Below are 21,267 nucleotides of genomic sequence, written 5' to 3'. Positions count from 1 at the left end.
GAATAACGTCACGCATTTGAGTTTGCCCTCGTAGCGTTCACATGCTACGAATGGCCGCCACGAAAGGAACCCATGAGCCCGTGTTAGGTGCCATTATTTTCACTGGCGACGATGAGACGCTCTCCAGCTCCATCGATCGCTCGCTGTAGATATCGCCCGATCGCTCCATCGGTGCCTCTAAATTCTATATCATTTGATCGATTATCCATGGAAAAAATCTCCGCCAGGGCATTGTTTTCCGATGGCAATCGCCCTCGATCTGGATGTGGAATCAAAGCCACCACTTGTAAAGAGAGCGATCGATCTATAAACCATGGGGGAAGAGAGCGATCGATCTATAAACCATGCGAGAAAACAAAAGGTACCTTGGAGCTTAGCCTGCTCTCGAGGAAATTGACTGGTTTTTTTTCTTCTGAAGTCTCGATGGGAGTCATTGGAATAAAGCTGCAAGGATTGCTGCGGCTGCACCTTTGCCATGTGGAGTTCGCACTGTGCTGACGATATTTGATTCATGTGGAAGCGTCAGCAGCAAACAAAGGACCCTCTTCCCTGCCAAGCGAGAGACACCACTTTGTCTGCTTTCCCAGGCTATGGCGAAAGAAGCAGAGAGGAAAGCAAAACCACGTACCTCTTTATCTTTCCACAAATACAATATATACTGCACCACCTCAGCTCGTCAATCGTCCGCGTCAGGGGCCAAATCATCCGTGCTCCAGGATCTGATTGCGATGGCCGCCAACTTGTTGCTTCGCTCGCCTCGGTCCTGGAGGTCTGTTCGTGACGCTGATCGATTTGTTTTAGTCGCAGGCACCGCCTTCGGGAAACAAAACAAATGACTCGTCGTAGCTATCGAGGAGAGAGACGAGCATCTGGGAAAACATTTGAAAAAACCAAGTGCGTCAGAAGGAAACCAGCACCAAAAACGTGGTTGCCGCTAACAAAGACGAGAGAAAAGTAATAGTACCAGCTTTGCGTCACTCGCAGCCGCGAATCTCTTTCGTAGTAAACGTCGTGGAGCTAAACAGCTGAGCAGACCACGCTGCCTGCCACTGCTCGTGCAGTATCATAGACAATGCATTGCTCACAGTGGTCGGGCACTGCTCATCTACACGTCCAGTCAATCGAGAAAGCTCATGCCACTGGAAAGAAAAAAATATTGATTGATTCGCCGCGTCACTCCAAAGGATCGATTTGGAGCTTCGTGCCTAGCGCGGCGTTTGGCCATCTACGAGTAGCAAGCGTCAATCACTGCTGCTCACAGTGAACAGTAGAACAGACAGGAGAAAAAGAAAACAAAAAAAGAGAAAGAGAAAGCAACCATACCTCCATGTATGGAAAGTCCCGAAGAATCCATCTTTGGGCCCTGGCGAGCGAGAGAGTATGGCCCTCTTTGCATTTGGCATCTTCTTCTTCTTCCACAAGTCATCCACGAGCTCTGCGAAAGGGCCCCAAAGAGAAAACGAGAACCGGAATCAAAGCGTACTGATCTATAACAAGAACTTACCTCGCTAGCTTCGTTGTCGTTTTCGTGTGTGCTAAGTTGTACACCAGGCATTCTTATCCACGGGGCTCCACTCTTGAAGTAGCAGGCCCATGGATGGATTTCTTAATTGTGACAGGAAGATCCTTCACTCTTGTCACAAGAACGCAATCGTTTCTCGCGGAGAAACGCCACCTTGCGGTAAGTTGCTCCCCGGCAGACACATCAGCTGTTTTGCTCTCTTTTCGATCAATCGTGAGGCTGAGAAACTCGTCAAAGATTGCCTCTCGCCAGCCAGTCGCACTGCTTGGATCTTCCAGGGTATTCGTAAAGATGACGGCATTGGAAGTCTTTGAAACTTGTCGACTTCCAACTTCTTTGGAAACGCTCGAGGAAGGACCGAGAATTTCGTATGGAGCACAACCACTAAACCACATCCATAGCTCAGTCACTGATCCCACGAAACACGCTCCAACCAATTGGGACCCAGGGAAAGCTGCAAGATCAGCATTCCCCACGAAGGCCGTGAAGTCTCCAGTCCGCCGTGTGTCGCAGCATGAATCGTCTCTCGTCTCGGCATTAGCTGAAACCCTGGGTTTGATCAAGAACCCAGCTTCTTCACTCGATCCTCTTGCAGCATATGCTCTCTTCGGGCATCTTTCTCACGTCAGGAGAGTTTTGGCAGAGAGGCCAGATGAGCCACGGCGCAAGCCGCATGCTGGATGGATATGCAAGTGCCACGTAAACACCTGGAAATATAGATGCGATCCGTGCACCAGATGCCCAAGGTCATTTGGAACAAGCTACGAATGTTTTTTATGCTTTCTACACCATGCCCGTTTAGGTTGAGTTTTGAAGGTTTCTGAAATTCTCAGATACTTGGAAGAGACACAGCCGGCAGAGAGCTCGTGGCAAGGCGAGTGCTTCATGTTTGATCGTAGATCCTTAAACCTTGTGTGTTTCCTGGTTCTAGTGATGCTATGTTCATTGCCCTTAAAAGCCACAGCTTGTGAAGTAAGCTCAAAGCATAGCAGACTCTGAGCTTCAACCCGGTCATTTTGAGCACGCAACAATTCTTTGAACCTTGTAGAAGCAGCTCTCTTTTCGATCGTGAGGCTAAGAAGCTCGTGAAAGATTGCCAGTAGCCTCTTCTCGGCAGACAGAGCTTGGATCTTCGTAAAGGTGGCAGCATTGGAAGTCTTTTTTGGCGAACTTCGTCCTCGCGAAAAACCCAAGGGCATTCTTCCCCTTTTTTTCTCACAGTCACCACCAGCAACTGATCATCCCACGAAACAAGCTCCACCATTTTGGACTTGGAAAGAAGGCCCGGTAGAAAAAAAGCTGCTCGAGTCCTTGCACATGACCAGGATTTACGACAGAGCCGTGTGTCCCGGAATCCTGCATGATCTCTTGCATGAAATCCGTAAAGTGAGCTTAAACACAACAACGTCCCCTATCTGGCTGGCCGAATTCCATGGCCTTGGGCGTCCCATCGCACCACTAGAGACTACTTGTAGCGCCTTTCGAGCTCTCTCCATTCGCTGCATTGTCAAAGATTGGATCGAAGAGTGATCACCCAAGAACATGGCAGAACGCCACCAAGATCATCGACAGCGTGACGATACCAATCTCGCTGCTCCTCAGCTATGGCAAATGCCACCGGAGGTATCCAGCTTCTCGACTCCAGCAGCAGTGCCCGGGTTTCTTTTGTCAGCGGTCACCTGGAACGTAGTGCTCTCTGAGAAATGCTGGCACCATTCAGCATGCTGGATGCCGTGGAACTGCTGCTTGACAAAGTGCCATATGCAGCATATGCCTAAGAAGGTCATTTTGATAAAGATGAGAATGCTTTTGATACAATGCCGGTGGGTGATCTCCTCGGTTGACACACTCTTTGGGGGAATTTGGGGCCATATCCAGATGCTAAATATTAATTCGTGCTGGATTCAATGCAGAGAAGAGATAAGAGTGTCGTGGACGGCTGTTGTTCCAGCAAATGCCTTTTGCAGCGGGAGCAGCCAGTGGCAGAAGTTCCCGGCAAGGTAATCGATCGATTTTCTTCTCTTGACTCATTTCCCTCCCGCGCATCGATGGCCGCTCGCTAGCGCTTCTTTCTTTCTCGGATCGCCGCATTTCCTTGCATATTTACGGTAGCGATTGAGCGTCGTTCTTCTTCCATGGTGTTTCCGAGATTTCAAGTCGAAATCGCATTTCATACCGATCTTGTTGCTGATTGCAGGAGAAGCTGCACGGTATCTCAAGATCTGGTCCACCTGTTACTGGACTCGCAAGGTAAGCTTATTTCTTGTGCTGGAAGGATATTGTTGACGATGAATCGTTGATGCAGGAGAACTTACGTGATTTTCCGCGATCTGCTCGTTCTGGCCCAGCCGATCCTTCTTTCAGCAGCTGCGGTGCAAAGTAAGCTTTTTTCTTGTGCTGGAAGGCTTCCTTAATAGGTGTTGCAGGAGAATCGCTTTGATATTTCAACTTCTCTTGCTTGTTCTTGGACTCGGTGCAGGGTAAAAGCCTGTTTCTTTTGCTGGAAAGCTTATTGTTGATGATTAACTCTCGGTGTTGCAGGAGAACTCATGCAAGCTCCTCCATCTCGTCCATCGGATTATGCCTGTTCTTGGAGCTGGCATAAACGGTGTAAGGTTTGTAAGCTTTTCTTAATTTGAAGAATTTGTGTGACGACTAATCGGAGGGGCTCCCGACCTCAATCTTGGATGTCAGAGGAGAATTGAAAGGTATTAACATTCGGTGTGTAAACCAATTGTTTGGTATCAGGGATAATCTTACTGATTGCTCTAACAGTGGCTTTCAATCCGGAGAAGCACATTTGACATTTCAACTGCAAAACTGGCACCGACTTAGCTTTTCCACCAACCTTGATGAACGAGAAGGGGTCGAAAAAGGCTGCCGGGTTTCCAGGTTGTGCATTGGATGTAGATCTAATGTCGCGTCTCATATGGATGGAATATATCCTTCAAGATTTGCTATTTTGTTTCTAACTAGTTCTAAGATTATACTTTGTTAAAGTAGGAGTGAATCGTTGAAAACAATACGACAGCTTATGGATAAACTTTCGTTTTATGGCCTTTTGGTGATTTATTTTCTTATGGTACTGATTTTAATTACGATGAAATGGATAACTTCGATGAAAGATTTGTCACGAAGGATGGAGTAAGTCTTTTTAAATTTTGATTTGTTCTTTTCAGTATCTACTATTCATAATGTTGCTTAGGTGGCAGCCTCATCATCATCTACTCATCATCCAAGTCACCCTAGGTCTAGGGTCACGTTCCCCTTTTAGCTCTTACATATTCACCCTGCAATGAAAATCTGTCCGCATTCTCTGTCATGGTATCAGAGCGGGTTTGACCAGGGATGGCCAAGAAGAAAGAAATGCAAAAGATGTTAGTTAAGTTGCGGACGTAGTCACAAGATCATAAAGGAGACACTGTGTCTTTGAGCATCTAGGCCCAAGGCAGCTTCGTCCCTAAACACCAACAATTCTAATCCCCATCTATGATGGGCGAGACTTCTTCAATTGGAGCAAGGAGATGGAGTTTATTTTCCTGTGTGACATTGATCAGAGGAAAAGAGCCACAACCATAAGATCCTGATGCGAAGTGGGGACTCCGATATGGCACATGACCTAGCCTTGTTGGGGCTAGGTCGTGATTTTCACCATCATCTAGATATCGAGAAGCCTGCAGGGCACTACTACACAACACGTTGGGCAGTCGTGCTAGTGCTCAATTGATGAAGGTGGATTTGAAGATTGAGTTCTTCGGCCTAAAGCTTTCTCCAGGACAGCCTATCTTCACATTCTTGGGCAGGATGAAAACTTTGCGGTCACAGTCTGGGTGACACTGTAGCAGATGTGGATATGCAAGCATTACTCCTGAATGCTATGCGAGGGCATGCAAAGTTTGATTCATTATGAACTACTCTGAATAACATCGATGGCCTTAAGTATCAGAAGATGCAGGCTGCGATCTTAAAGGAAAAGTTTTCCGATCATGGGAAGGCCTCAAGTTCTCAAGCGACAGCCCTAGTGGTGAGAAAAGGAAACCATCAACTCGTCCTCCTTGTTCAAGAGGAGATAACAGGCAGCAACAAAATCGCGCAGGCAGCGCCTCACCTTCTAGCATGACCGGCTATGGAGGTAGAAAGGTATTTGCAACCATTGTGAAAAACATGGACATTTTGCTCGAGATAGCCCACTCAAGCATTCAATGCAGCAACAGCTAGCGCAACAGTTGCTTATGGGGCGCAAGAGATCTCCAAGGCAGAGCAGCAGAAGTATGGCTCGATTCTAGAGCCACACTACACATGACACCTCAAATTGACGTGTTGGATATGCCTCACTTTCTATCTCCAGGTTGAACACTGAACAAAGCAGCCATACCAGTGGCTGCCCAAGGTTCCCTAATCGTTCATACAGAACAGCTCTGAAGGATTGCAGAGGTCTATTTTGTGCCAAGAATAAGCCAGATTCTGTCTTCTGTCAGTGATATCATAGACATTCAGTCACAGCAGCTGTTAGTTACTGGACCAGCGATAGGAGGAGGTTGCCAGTGGCAGTAGATGTGGTGGGGTATATAAGCTAAACGCCACAGTCATCCCAACAAGTGCCACTTTAGCAGCCAAGGAGGCAGTTTCTCTTCAACTATGGCATCAATCAAGGAGCTTGCACAAGTGTTACCAGAAGTGGTTCTTTCTCGGCAATTTTTCTCCAGATTTGTTGTACACAGGCGTTAGCACTGGTTCATTTGGATGTTTGCGTACCCATGCATGTTGCTACCTTCACACAGAAACATATATACAAGGAAGGTGGTAGTGAAGCTGATGCGTCATAAATCTGAAGTCATGCAGCTGTTCTAGCTTTTCAAAGCAAAGGTTGAGGTGGCAACAGGTCTATGGCTTCAAGTTCTTCACTACGACAGTGAATAGGACCTCATAGGCAGCGCAACCAAAGATGCGTAAGTGAGCAGGTTTCTTCCCAGTCCACAGCTCGTAAGGTATATTATAGGAGATGCTCTTACTCGGTATATAGGCTACTGCTTTGCCTCAGAAAGATCGAGGCATGCCAGCATGCATAAGCATGCAGCGAGCCATCTCCATCACCCATGTTCCTGACGATCTGTGACAGAAATTGGACCCCAAGAGCTCTTGTTGTGTCCTCATTGGCTACAGTGAGCAAATGAAAGCCTATTACCATCAAGCACAAGATAGATGGTTTGTTTGATGAGCAAAAGTTGTACAAGCATCTTCTCGCTTCGCATTCTAGAGGTATCATCTCTTGTGATTCCTCTACTAACGCATCTTGGCTGCTGCTACTTGACGGGGAGCCTCTCTCTATTTCAAGTGAATCAAGCTCCAGGTTCACCATTGCCTCTAGTACCAGATCCTATTCCAGATTCACCAGTGGTACTGAACAATGTCTTCAACGGATCAGACGACCTTCCTCCTCCTTCTCCTCTAGCCTCCTAATTGGTTACCTTCTCACTCCTCGCCTTCTCATTCTCACTCAACCAAATCTGGGCACATAAGTTATCACTCTCGCAAGGCTTTGGAGTCTGCCAGCACCTCGACTTTGAGGAAGAATGCTGCCAACAGTGGAGCTGATTTCTACTTTGCAGGGGTTGAGCGATGGATGACTCCAGAACCTCCAATGTATAGTCGGGAGGCTACCCAATGGCGCGGAGCAATGAAAGAAGAGTATTATACTCTTATGAAGAACAATGCTTGGAGTTTGGCAGATTTGCTAGAAGATAGAAGATTGGTCTCCACCAAATGGATCTTCAAGCAGAAATTTACTCCTCTCTGTAAAATCCAGGCTTTCAACTTGGAAAAAGCTACGAGAATCTGAAGCAGGTGCTCATATCTTCATAGTCTACAGCAAGGGTAGAGTTCTAGTTCAGCTTAACTCTCATTGAGTGTGACAACAAAGCAACCATGGATTCAAGTTGAAAATCTAGATCCTTGGAGCTCTATTCAATATTGATAAAGATGCATTCAAACTTCTTGACATCAACACCAATATACCGACATTTATCATTGGCTTGCTAATGTTTCAGCTCATGTTTTAGGAATCGGCATCGATCGGCAGTTTCACACTAGAAAGCTATATGTAGCCCTGCTCCACTGACTTTGACATTCATTAAATTCCTTGCCATGCCTAAGGCACAAAAAATTGTCAATTTTCTAGTAGTAGTGAAATTTAGTGACTAAAGGTGTAACACTTGGCCCAAACATTATCTCTATACCGTTTGCACCCGGCCTCGTTCACCTATCCCAGTTATGTGCCCCGTTGTAGCATTTAACTTGAGATGTTTTAAATAACTTTATCCAGATCGAACAAAGGGGCAATTTCTTGTTTCTGAGGGCCTTGTTTGGGTTTTGTGTTTTATCTGATTTTGCTGTAGGTAGCGACCCTGCTACTTTTTACATAACCCCCACATTGAACCCTCCAAGATTATTCTTTTATCAGTCCTTCAGTGATTCGCCAAGGCTAGACATGTCCCAGAAAAGACCCATTGGTCCACAGTTCTTTGTGGACTAGGGTCTAGCTCTGATACCAAATTGTACTATCTCTTAGACCCTTTCGCACCCGGCCTAGTTCACTCATTGTTATAACACTTAACTTGGGACCTTCTTTTGAGTGACTTTATCCGGATCCGACAAAGGGGCAATGGAGAACCAATGACATCAAACTATTTCACCTCTTGCAGAGGTCTTAGTATTAGCTTATGAAGAATTTTTTTGTGTTAAAAATAAGTTGATAATTCATAAGAATTACATTTTTCCATGTTTCCCTGATTTGCAGACAACACCTCTACTGAACAACGTGAGCGATCATTTGTGAAGCAGCACACCACCACTAAATTGTCCTCGCACTATGCTTATTTCCTTTTCTGTTGGAGACAACAATGCAAAGCTTCCCCGAGTTGTCATTGTCAATGTCACTGTGTCTCTTTCAGAGTAAATCCATATTTGGTCGCCCCAAAAATGATGTATTTTGATTTAGACAAGTTTGTTAGTTCAGAGATTATCTAAGGGGAAAAAATTTTCAAGAATCAGTATCAGCTGTTACAGTTATTTGAATTTCGACTGTTATGTTGACCATATTGACCAGCAATCCATTGTGAAAACTAGTTCTGATTGGCATTGAATCTGTGCTGAGTTATCAAGGGTGAGTGCACGCAGTTCACAATATGCAAAGCTAAGAAAAACAAATGAATCAACACAATTAACAAATCATTTTGACTTAGTCTAGGGTAGGAAATCATAGCAAGGTCTTTGTGCAGGTGGAGCAAATTGAACAAGAAACAACGGTGAAAAATGACAACAATCCCCCTTTTTTTTGTGCGTTGTACATAAGATAAATTCAAACAGAGAGAAGAGTATGGAACTATTTAACGATGGTTTAGATGCATGCTTCCAACTCCTCGGTCTCAACAGAATATCATTAGTTATTAGTTGTTATTTTTACAGGTATACCTTGTTTTACTTGTGATAGTTTTCATAATCCTGCTGTTTCATACTTCCCTCAACTCATATCAATTGTTGTGAACATGCCTAGAGTTTAAGATAATGCCTAATTAGTGTCAACTTTTTTATTTGCTATAAATAAATGTGATTCAAAAAAAACTAAAATTATTTACTGAATAGATAGTGTGCAAAGAACAAATAAACAAATATATGAACAAATATTTTTAAGGCTCCCAGTGTTAGTAATTAGGAAAAAAGAAATAAAAACAATGTAATAAATACTCCTAAAACAAAATTGAAACATTTAGAGAAACTAGTACATGCTAATATATATATACATTTTTTTAATTATGATGCACATTTAATTTTAAAAAGTTAAAAGATGTATATATAACATATAACAAGTGATGCTGCTTAGCAACTATTTGCAGGCCAAATTACACTCCAGAATTGTGGTTCATCAATGCACGTGCACTGCTATTCAAACAGTATGGCTTTTGTCTTTGAGCAACTATTTGCCAGCCAAGTGAAGCGGCCTACTTAACTTGAGAGTTCAGGTCAGGCTGGTATGAAAAGGCGCCCAAGCTTGTTTGGTTATTGATACTGACTTTGTACCAGCACAAGGCACAGGAGCCACAACCTTGCAAATGGTCTATTTGGTGTGTGGTGCTATGTTGAATTGGAGGCTCGCATCCACGTCTTCCGCACGCTGCAACGCTCTCAATTGTTGTTACATTTCATTCCTGTCAATGTCCTAGAGTTTCCACGTTCTGTTTACACTAGCAACTTGTATGCCGCTTGCACCCTTAAATATCAGGATGAGGATTCCTCGAGCAACATTGCCAGCATTGCCTGCCTGCTGGGGTGCAAAATTTTGCAATGGGCTCCTACATTTCCATCTACAACAACACTCGCGACCCTTACCTTGTGAAGGTAGGCCCTGATACTGCAGCCATTGGTATTGCCACCACTGTTGTCACTGTATTTGCGGCGGTTGCCACTGTCGTTGCAACCGCTGGAGCCGCTGCACCATTCAGCGCGGCTCTGGTTGCTAATGGAGTCATCGATGTGTTCTTTGTTTCTACCGAGGCCTTGGCGGCCTTCACAGCTGCTGCTGCAAGCATCTCAGGTATATCAATTGCATCCACCGCAACAGGTTGGGCAACCAGCACCGTGCTCTTCATTACTCAAAAGCTTCAGTCCGAAGGGGGTTTTGTGGAAATCTTACCTGGTACGTATATTCAATCAGCCTCATCCGCTTATATCGATCCTCTTGATCTATGCATGCTTGCTGCAGGTGAGAGGAAAACATTTGGAAAGTACAGTCTCTCATTGTGGAGGCAAGCTCAGTGCATCAGAGTTCGACCCAACCCGGCCAACAGTGAGGAGGTCGTAATGGATACCTTGTACATGAGACCAATCTTCAGCGGACCAACAGCTGAATCGACCAATGAGCACGGCTTGCAGTACTGGATTGGCAAATGGGGCCATGAAGATGGGCACACTATACGCCTCAGCGAGCAGACCAGACGCGCAATTGGTTAGCAGAGCCCACGGATTGTATACATATAATAAGATTCTGCTTTGTGGTTTAAAAATAAAAACAAGTTAATGCATTGTCTTTCATTCTCTATTTCTTATTGCATTTGTCAACACAGAAAGTTTCCAAAGAATTTGGAGTTGTTGGAGCTCAGAAACCAGGAAGCTTGTGAAGTAAGCTCAAAGCAGACTCTGAGCTTCAACCCGGTCATCGGTCATCATTTGAGCACGCAACAATTCTTTGAACCTTGTAGAAGCAGCTCTCTTTTCGATCGTGAGGCTAAGACGCTCGTGAAAGATTGCCAGTAGCCTCTTCTCGGCAGACAGAGCTTGGATCTTCGTAAAGGTGGCAGCATTGGAAGTGTTTTTGGCGAACTTCGTCCTCGCGAAAAACCCAAGGGCATTCTTCCCCCTTTTTTCTCTCACAGTCACGATCAGCAACTGATCATCCCACGAAACAAGCTCCACCATTTTGGACTTGGAAAGAAGGCCGGTAGAAAAAAAGCTGCTCGAGTCCTTGCACATGACCAGGATTTACGACAGAGCCGTGTGTCCCGGAATCCTGCATGATCTCTTGTATGAAATCCGTAAAGTGAGCTTAAACACAACAACGTCCCCTATCTGGCTGGCCGAATTCCATGGCCTTGGGCGTCCCATCCCACCACTAGAGACTACCTGTAGCGCCTTTCGAGCTCTCTCCATTCGCTGGATTGTCAAAGATTGGATCGAAGAGTGATCACCCAAGAACATGGCAGAACGCCGCCAAGATCATCGACAGCGTGACGATACCAATCTCGCTGCTCCTGAGCTATGGCAAATGCGGCAGGCGCCACCGGAGGTATCCAGCTTCTTGACTCCAGCAGCAGTGCCCGGGTTCCTTTTGTCAGCGGTCACCTGGAACGTAGTGCTCTCTGAGAAATGCTGGCACCATTCGGATCTAGCAGCATGCTGGATGCTGTGGAACTGCTGTTTGACAAAGTGCCATGGGCAGCATATGCCCAAGAAGGTCATTTTGATAAAGATAAGAATGCTTTTGGTACAATGCCGGTGGGCGATCTCCTCGGTTGACACACTCTTTGGGGGGAATTTGGGGCCATATCCAGATGCCGAAAGATTAATTCGTGCCGGATTCAATGCAGAAAAGAGATAGAGTGTCGTGGACGGGTGTTGTTCAGCAAATGCCCGTAATGGACTTCTCACGTACGAAGATGTGGCCCAAGCCGTACCAGAGGCCTGGCTTGTTTAAATAGAGGGAAATGGCGGGCTGAAAGCTAGGGCCTTCTTCTCAGCGCCAATGCGCCTGCGCGGCGGCGACGATCGAGCGGCGACGACGAGCATCGAGCTTGTGGACATGATGCGGGATGGAAAGCAGCGGCGGCAGCAGCAGCAGCGGCAGCCAGTGGCAGAAGTTCCCGGCAAGGTAATCGATCGATTTCCTCCTCTTGAATCATTTCCCTCCCACGCATCGATGGCCGCTTGCTAGCGCTTCTTTCTCTCTCAGATCGCCGCATTTCCTTGCATATTACGGTAGCGATAGAGCGTCGTTCTTCTTCCATGGTGTTTCCGGGGGATTTCAAGTCGAAATCGCATTTCATACCGATCTTGTTGCTGATTGCAGGAGATACCTCAGGATCTGGTCCCGATCCCGCCTGTTACTGGACTCGCAAGGTAAGCTTATTTCTTGTGCTGGAAGCATATTGTTGACGATGAATCGTTGATGCAGGAGAACTTACGTGATTTTCCGCTCTGCTCGGTCTGGCCCAGCAGATCCTTCTTTCAGCAGCTGCGGTGCAAAGTAAGCTTGTTTCTTGTGCTGGAAGGCTTGCTTAATAGGTGTTGCAGGAGAATTGCTTTGATATTTCAACTTCTCTTGCTTGTTCTTGGACTCGGTGCAGGGTAAAAGCCTGTTTCTTTTGCTGGAAAGCTTATTGTTGATGATTAATTCTCGGTGTTGCAGGAGAACTCATGCAAGCTCCTCCATCTCGTCCATCGGATTATGCCTGTACTTGGAGCTGGCATAAACGGTGTAAGGTTTGTAAGCTTTTCTTAATTTGAAGAATTTGTGTGACGACTAGGGCTCCCGACCTCAATCTTGGATGGAGAATTGAAAGGTATTAACATTCGGTGTGTAAACCAATTCGTTTTCTAATAACAGTGGCTTTCAATCCCGGAGAAGCACATTAAACTATTTCAACTGCAAAACTGGCACCGACTTAGCTTTTCCACCTTGATGAACGAGAAGGGGTCGAAAAAGGCCTTGTTGCTTGCCGGGTTTCCAGGTTGTGCATTGGATGTAATGTCGCGTCTCATATGGATGGAATATGGATTTGATATCCTTCAAGATTTGCTATTTTGTTTCTAACTAGTTATAAGATTTGATCTTCAAGAGGAGAGGATCAAGCTAGCAATAGCCATGGTCAACCTAGGATTGCAGCAAAAGAAATGCAAAAGATGTTAGTTGAGTTGCTGACAAGATCATAAAGGAGACACTGTGTCTTTGAGCATCTAGGCCCAAGAAACCTGTGAAGTGAGCAAGATCGTCCCTAAACACCATGAAAACAATTCTAATCCCCATCTATGATGGGCGAGACTTCTTCAATTGGAGCAAGGAGACCCGTGTGACCCGTGTGACATTGATCAGAGGAAAAGAGCTACAACCATAAGATCCTGATGCAGCGTTGGAGTGGGAACTCCGAAATGGCAAAGCCTTGTCATCAATGGGGATGGGGCTAGGTCGTGATTTTCACCATCATCTAGATATCAAGAAGCCTGAAACAGATAATTGGGCACTACTACACAACACGTTGGGAGTGCTCAATTGATGAAGGTGGATTTGAAGATTGAGTTCTTCGGCCTAAAGCTTTCTCCAGGACAGCCTATCTCCACATCTTTGGGCAGGATGAAAACTCTGCGGTCACAAATCACCAGTCTGGGTGACACTGTAGCAGGTGTGGATATGCAAGCGTTACTCCTGAATGCTATAAAAAGATCTCTATAAAAATTTATCTACGAGGGCATGCAAAGTTTGATTCATTATGGACTACCCTGAATAACATTGATTGTCAGAAGATGCAGGCTGCAATCTTAAAGGAAAAGCTTTCCGATCATGGGAAGGCCTCGAGGTCTCAAGCGACAGCCCTAGTGGTGAGAAAAGGAAACCATCAACTCGTCCTCCTTGTTTAAGAGGAGATAACAGGCAGCAACAAAAGGCATATAAATAAATCATATTGTGCAAGTGCAACATGACCGGCTATGGAGGTGGCAATATTTGCAACCATTGTGAAAAACATGGACATTTTGCTCGAGATTGCCCACTCAAGCATTCAATGCAGCAACAGCTAGCGCAACAATGGCGCAAGAGATCTCCAAGGCAGAGTAGCAGAAGTATGGCTGGATTCTAGAGCCACACTACACATGACCCCTCAAATTGAAGTGCTGGATATGCCTCACTTTCTATCTCCAGTTGAACAGTGAACAAAGCAGCCATACCAGTGGCTGCCCAAGGTTCCCTAATCGTTCAACTACCTACAGAGGAGCTCTGAAGGATTGCAGAGGTCTATTTTGTGCCAAGAATAAGCCAGATTCTGTTGTCTGTCAGTGATATCATAGACAAGGGCTATCAGGTGATCTTCAGTCGCAGCAGCTGTTAGTTACTGGACCAGCGATAGGAGAAGGTTGCCAATGGCAGTAGATGTGGTGGGCTATATAAGCTATGATCCCAACAAGTGCCACTTTAGCAGCCAAGGAGGCAGTTTCTCTTCAACTATGGCATCAATCAAGGCAAGTGTTACTAGAAGTGGTTCTTTCTCGGCAATCTTTCTCAAGATTTGTTGTACACAGGCGTTAGCACTGGTTCATTTGGATACCCGTGCATGTTGCTACGTTCACACAGAAACATATATACAAGGAAGGTGGAAGTGAAGCTGATGCGTCATCTGAAGTCATGCAGATATTCTAGCTTTTCAAAACAAAGGTTGAGGTGGCAACAGGTCTATGGCTTCAAGTTCTTCACTACGACAGTGGTGGCAGGTACTTGTCTAACGAATTCTTTTGTTATTATGAACGGGAAGGGATCCAGTGCTAGTTTTGTTTCAGGTACACCCCACAACAGAATGGAGTTACCAGAAGTGGTTCTTTCTCGGCAATCTTTCTCAAGATTTGTTCCAGTTCATGCTTTAGGAATCGGCATCAATCGGCAGTTTCACACTAGAAAGCTATATGTAGCCTGCTCCACATGACTTTGACATTCATTAACTTCCTTGTCATGCCTAAGGCACAGAAAATTGTCAAATTTCTAGTAGATCGTTATATTTAGTGACTAAAGGAATCCCTCATACCTTTGCACCCGGCCTCGATCCCAGTTTTGTGTTTTATCCACCAAAAAACGTGCATGGTTCTGCTGTAGGTAGCGACCCTGCTACTTTTTATATAACCCCCACATTGAACCTTCCAAGATTATTCTTTTATCAGTCCTTTGATGATTAGGTTCCAGTTAGACGTGTCCCAGAAAAGACCCATTGGTCCACAGTCCTTTGTGGACTAGGGTCTAACTCTGATACCAAGTTGTAACATTTGACTTAAGCACTATTTTTAACCCTTTCGCGTTCACTCATTGTTATAACACTTAACTTGGTTGAGTGACCTTATCTGGATCGGACAAAGGGGCAATTACTTATTTTATAAGGCCCTTGCTTGGTTTCACAACGACTAGGAGAACCAATGACATCAAACTATTTCACCTCTTGCAGAGGTTTTAGTATTAGCTTATGAAGAAGTTTTGGTGTTAAAAATAAGTTGATCATTCATAAGAATTATATTTTTCCATGTTTCCTTGATTTGCAGACAACACCTCTACTGAACAGCGCAAGCGAGTGGTCATTCGTGAAGCAACACACCACCACTAAATTGTCCTCGCACTATGCTTATTTCATTTTCTCTTAATTGCCCTAAAGATTGTTGATGGAGACAACAATGCAAAGCTCCTGTGTTGTCATTGTCAATGTTGCTGTGTCTTTTTCAGAGTAAATCCATATTTGGTTTACATGCCCCATTTTGTATAAGCAAAGCAAAACAATTCCATAATAAATGTATGGTAGCTTCAATGTATTTTGATTTAGACAAGTTTGTTAGTTGAGAGATTATCTAAGAGGAAAAAAATTTCAAGATCAGCATCAGCTGTTACTGCTATTTGAATTTTGACTGTTATGTTGACCATATTGACCAGCAATCCATTGTGAAAACTAGTTCTGATTGGCATTGAATCTGCACTGAGTTATCAAGGGTGAGTGCATGCAGTTCACAATATGCAAAGTTAAGAAAAACAAATGAATCAACACAATTAACAAATCATTTTGCCTTAGTGTAGGGTAGGGAATCATAGCAAGGTCCCTGTGCATGTGGAGCAAGTTGAACAAGAAACAATAGTGAAAAATGACAATAATCCCCCTTCTTTTTGGGTTGTACATAAGATAAAATCAAACAGAGAGAAGACCACCCATGCCATAGTCCCATCTTTCAAAGACTAAGCCATTTGTTTATGAGTGGTCATCTTAGACTACACCTTAGCATCCTTAGAATGCCTAGAGATAAGGGGAACACCTTTCCCCAATATCCTTACTTCAATCCCAACCAAATCCCTCTTTACCATGGCTGTATTTGCCAATACTGCTATTGGGTAAGGGCTTGAAGGCCCAACCACTAAGTCCCACTAACATTTAGGACTTCCTCACAATGTGACTATATCTTTGGTCATACTACACAAGAGAATTGATTTTCTTTTTTTCCACAGTCTAGGAGATGACATTTCGAAACACTATAGACCTACATAGGCCTCGTGGGTATTCTCCCCACCTTCTACCTTTGGGTGCCCTAGCCATGTGGCTAAAGCGAGGTTCTAATAAGCCACACTAGTGTGAGACACAAAATCCCTAGGCCCCAAAGAGGAGCTGGAAAGGGTGCCACGTGGTAATGGCCGAAGTAAAATCCAAACGAGCGTAACACGTTTGGACTAAAAGCTCTAACTTGGAAGGTCGAGAGCGGGAGTGGAACTCCCAACAAAGTGCTCAAGGAGCAAGCACGAAGCGAGCAATAAGCAAGGCTCCAAAAAGGGAACCAAAAAGGACCAACACATGACACATGGAAGTGTCCGAGATGGAGTCCAAGACGGACCCTAGTTGGAGTCCGAGAGGGACCCGAAGTGGAGTCCGATATGGAGTCCAAAGTGGAGTCCGAGATGGAGTCCGAGGTGGACCGAAGTGGAGTCCGAGGTGGACCGAGACGGAGTCCGAGATGGACCCGAGATGGAGTCCGAGATGGACCCGAGATGGAGTCCGAGATGGAGTCCGAGGTGGACCGAGACGGAGTCCGAGATGGATCCGAGATGGAGTCCGAGATGGAGTCCGAGATGGACCCGAGATGGAGTCCGAGATGGAGTCCGAGGTGGACCGAGACAGAGTTCGAGATGGACCCGAGATGGAGTCCGAGATGGACCGAGACGGAGTCCGAGATGGAGTCCGAGATGGACCGAGAAGGACCCGAGATGGAGTCCGAGGTCGAGACCGAGACCGGGACCGAGACCGAGACCGAGACCGGGACCGAGACCGGGACCGGGAACGAGGCCAAGGCTGAGACTGAGCCCGAGCCCGAGTCCGAGTCCGAGTCCGAGTCCGAGTCCGAGTCCGAGTTCGAGTCTGAGAGGGTGAAAGCCCAAAGCGTTCGTCTCCCAAACCCTGGGGGGTTTGGTGAGCTCCAAAAGTATAGTGAGGGGGAGGACTGCAGTGGAGCCAGTTTGGCCAGGAAAGGCCAGTTTGGCCCAGGAAGGCCAGACCCAGTGTTGGGTGATGAACTGACCACTGGGAAGTCCAAGACTAGAGTGAATACGGACCGACAAAGGTGAAGTGTTCAAGAGCCGGCTCTAGTTCCCCCGGGAGATCGACTGGCCGATGCTCCCAGTCCAAGTGTGGGTGGCACTACCTACTTGGATACCAGGTGTGGCTCAACGGAACCTCGCTCTAAGCCCATGGCTAGAGCACCTAAAGGCGAAAGGCGGGGAGAGTACCCAGGTGGCTCGCGTAAGGCCACGGTGTTCCAAAATGTGTTCCCAAAGGCCTAGACTGTGGAAAGGAAGAGGAGCAGTCCTATGAGGTAGTGACCAAGGACATAGTCGTGTGGTGAGGAAGTCCCAGAGGACCGTGGGACTTAGTGGACAGGCCTGTGGGCCTGGATCGAGTGGCAGTGTTGGTGAACATAGCCATGGGCAGAAAAGGGACTTGGTAGGAACTGACAAAGGGACTTTGGGGAAGGCTATTCCCCAGGTCTGTGGGCATCCTAAGGATGCTAAGGAGTGGATCTAGGATGACCACTCGTGGACGGATGACCCAATCTTGGAGAGACGGGATTGTGATGCAAGTGGTATTGGACCACTAGTGCGGCAAAGGTGAATGGGCATGGCCTTAGCGTAACGGGCCGATATGTCAGTGGTACCTTTGGATGTCGGTCTTGGGACCGGACACGTGGAGCACTTGGACCAGGTGCAAGTGTTGAGTGGCATGGATGCCATTCTTGGGGATAGCAAGTCCCAAGTCCTGAATTGGACTTATGGAGGTTGTGAATGAGACTCCTCCAAGTGGTCAGAGGTGTGGTTAAGTGACTAAAGTAGAATGGAAAAATTAGTCGCTTACAACTAGGTATCCAAGTATGTAGTGCCACCTCCACTTGGATTGGGAGTATCTGTAGCGCATGTGATCATGGGATGAGATTTGAATATACTGTCACCGTGGATCCTGGGGGATAAATGGGGAAAAAATAGCCACTAAGGGCTCTTTCATCAAGCAATTGCCCCTTTTCCAGTTGGCTTAAGGGGAAAGAGATAAGATGCGCTACAGTAGTGTAGCGCATGTAATTATGGGATAAGATTTAGATATACTATCACTGTGGATCTTTGGAACCTTGGGGGATAAATGGGGATAAAATAGCCACTAAGGGCTCTCTCATCAAGCAATTGCCCCTTTTCCAGTTGGCTTAAGGGGAGAAAGATAAGGTGCATTACAGTATCGGCCATTCAATCTCCCAAGGAAGCTAAAGCCAACTCTTAAACACTTCACCAAATTACCCCACTTGTCTATGTGTGTTTACCCTACCTTTAGATTCCTTAATGGTTATATCATCACCCATCATGTGGGTATAGCTTTCCTTGGTCATATTGGCCTTTCTTGTGTAAGCGACTAAATTTTCCATTCTACTTTAGTCACTTAACCACACCTCCGACTACTTGGCGGAGTCTCATTCACAACCTCCATCAGTCCAATTCAGGACTTGGGACTTGCTAGCCCCAAGAATGGCATCCATGCCACTCCACACTTGCACCTGGTCCAAGTGCCCCACGTGTCCGGTCCCGAGACCGACACCCAAAGGTACCACTGACATCTCGGCCCGTTACGCTAAGGCCATGCCCATTCACCTTTGCTGCACTAGTGGTTCAACACCACTTGCATCACCACCTCGTCTCTCCAAGACTGGGCCATGTGTCCACGAGTGGTCATCCTGGATCCACTCCTTAGCATCCTTAGGATGCCCACAGACCTGGGGAATTGCCTTCCTCATAGTCCCTTTGTCAGTTCCTACCAAGTCCCTTTCTGCCCCTGGCCGTGTTTGCCAACACTGCCACTGGATCGAGGCCCACAGGCCCGACCACTAAGTCCCACGATCCTCTGGGACTTCCTCACCACATGACTGTGTCCTTGGTCACTACCCCAGAGGACTGCTCCTCTTCCTTTCCACAGTCTGGGCCTTTGGGACAACATTTCGGAACACCGTGGCCTTACGCGAGCCACCTGGGTACTCTCCCCACCTATCGCCTTTAGGTGCTCTAGCCATGGGCTTAGAGCGAGGTTCCATTGAGCCACACCAGGTATCCAAGTAGGTAGTGCCACCCACACTTGGACTGGGAGCATCGGCCAGTCGATCTCCCGGGGGAACTAGAGCCGGCTCTTGAACACTTCACCAAGCTACCCCGCTTGTCGGTCCGTGTTCACTCTAGTCTTGGACTTCCCAGTGGGCAGCTCATCACCCAACACTGAGTCTGGCCTTCCTGGGCCAAACTGGCCTTTCCTGGCCAAACTGGCTCCACTGCAGTCCTCCCCCTACTATACTTTTGGGGCTCACCAAACCCCCCAGGGTCTTGGAGACGAACGCTTTGGGCTTTCACCCTCTCAGGCTCCGGACTCGGACTCGGACTCGGACTCGGACTCGGATTCGGACTCGGACTCAGGCTCGGGCTCGGTCTCGGCCTCGGCCTCGGTCTCGGTCTCGGTCCCGATCTCGGTCTCAGTCTCGGTCTCGGTCCCGGTCTCGGTCCCGGTCTCGGTCTCGACTTCGGACTCCATCTCGGACTCCATCTCGGACTCCATCTCGGACTCCATCTCGGGTCCATCTCGGGTCCATCTCGGACTCCATCTCGGACTCCATCTCGGGTCCATCTCGGACTCCATCTCGGACTCCATTTCGGGTCCATCTCGGGTCCACCTCGGACTCCATCTCGGACTCCATCTCGGGTCCATCTCGGACTCCACTTCGGACTCCAACTCGGGTCCATCTCGGGTCCACCTCGGACTCCATCTCGGACTCCACTTCGGACTCCAACTCGGGTCCATCTCGGGTCCACCTCGGACTCCACTTCGGACTCCAACTCGGGTCCATCTCGGACTCCACTTCGGACTCCAACTCGAGTCCATCTCGGACACTCCCACGTGTCATGTGTTGGTCCTTTTGGGTCCCTTTTTGGAGCCTCACCTTTTGCTCGCTTCGTGCTCGTTCCTCGGGCACTTCGTTGGGAGTTCCACTCCCGCTCTTGACTTTTCAAGTCGGAGCTTTTGGTCCAAACGTGTTACGCTCGTTTGGCTCTCACTTCGGCCACTACCATGTGGCGCCCTTCCGGCTCCACTTTGGGGCCTAGGGATTTTGTGTCTCACAACTCCACCACCCATAGACGAAGTTCGATGTCCTCATCGAACGGTAAACCATTTTGTAAAGTAACACTCGTATGTGTTACCATTTCCATCCTTGGCACCTAGCCAATATTTGTCAATGGTTTGACATTGAAGGCTCACCATGCCTTTTGCATATGCCTCAATGGTTTGACACCAAAGGCTCACCATGCCTTGCCTATCCTCTAAGGAGGGTAGTCTCCCCAACTTAGAGACTGATTGGACCACAAGGAGTGGTTCTCTCCTTTTATTGGTTTAGTTCTCACTAAACCTCTTAGAAACCCTTCTCTAAGTCAATCCCACTACTCCTTCTCGAGTAGTCTCAATTTCCATCGATATAACCTTTGCACTTTGGAACTTTGAATTTTGACTTCTTGGAGTCAATTTCCTAGGTGTCTCCGACACCTTGCCTTGCACCTTTTGTGCAACTCCACTTCCCATCCTAAGAAGTTCTCTACTCGAGGGCATTATCATCCTCTCTTCTATTTCGTGCCAAAGTTCCAGTTAACTTTTGCCAAATCGGAGCAATTCGGAATCCCTCCTTGGAAACACACTTTCCCGCAACACACTTTCCCGCAACTTGTTAGCGTCCAACACATTAGTGTTCCTCGCCTAACTTTGTCACTTGGATTCCTTCCAAGGGATTCCACGGCCCTATCTTGGCCATTCATCTTTTGCTCCTATCCGTTGATTGTTGCACCAAGCAACATCGAATCTCTACCTCCCTCCTTGAGGTATTGTTTCAGTTCCATAGCAAAGACT

At 46.8% G+C, this 21,267-nt stretch overlaps 1 protein-coding gene across 1 annotated transcript; it reads left to right on the top strand.

Annotated features, from left to right (window-relative positions):
* The first annotated feature begins 9,599 nt into the window (after positions 1-9,599).
* LOC9650912 lies at positions 9,600-10,612 on the top strand. The gene is made up of 2 exons (XM_024665843.1): positions 9,600-10,214; positions 10,281-10,612. Exons 1-2 carry the CDS (start codon positions 9,863-9,865, stop codon positions 10,526-10,528), a joined length of 600 nt encoding a protein of 199 aa, XP_024521611.1. The 5' UTR covers positions 9,600-9,862; the 3' UTR covers positions 10,529-10,612.
* Positions 10,613-21,267: the final 10,655 nt, after the last annotated feature.

The sequence above is a fragment of the Selaginella moellendorffii genome, unplaced genomic scaffold, assembly GCF_000143415.4.
Source record: "Selaginella moellendorffii unplaced genomic scaffold, v1.0 SELMOscaffold_129, whole genome shotgun sequence".
Taxonomy (NCBI): domain Eukaryota; kingdom Viridiplantae; phylum Streptophyta; class Lycopodiopsida; order Selaginellales; family Selaginellaceae; genus Selaginella; species Selaginella moellendorffii.
Note: the sequence above shows the minus strand (reverse complement) of the source record. Positions and strands in the feature narration are given on the sequence as shown.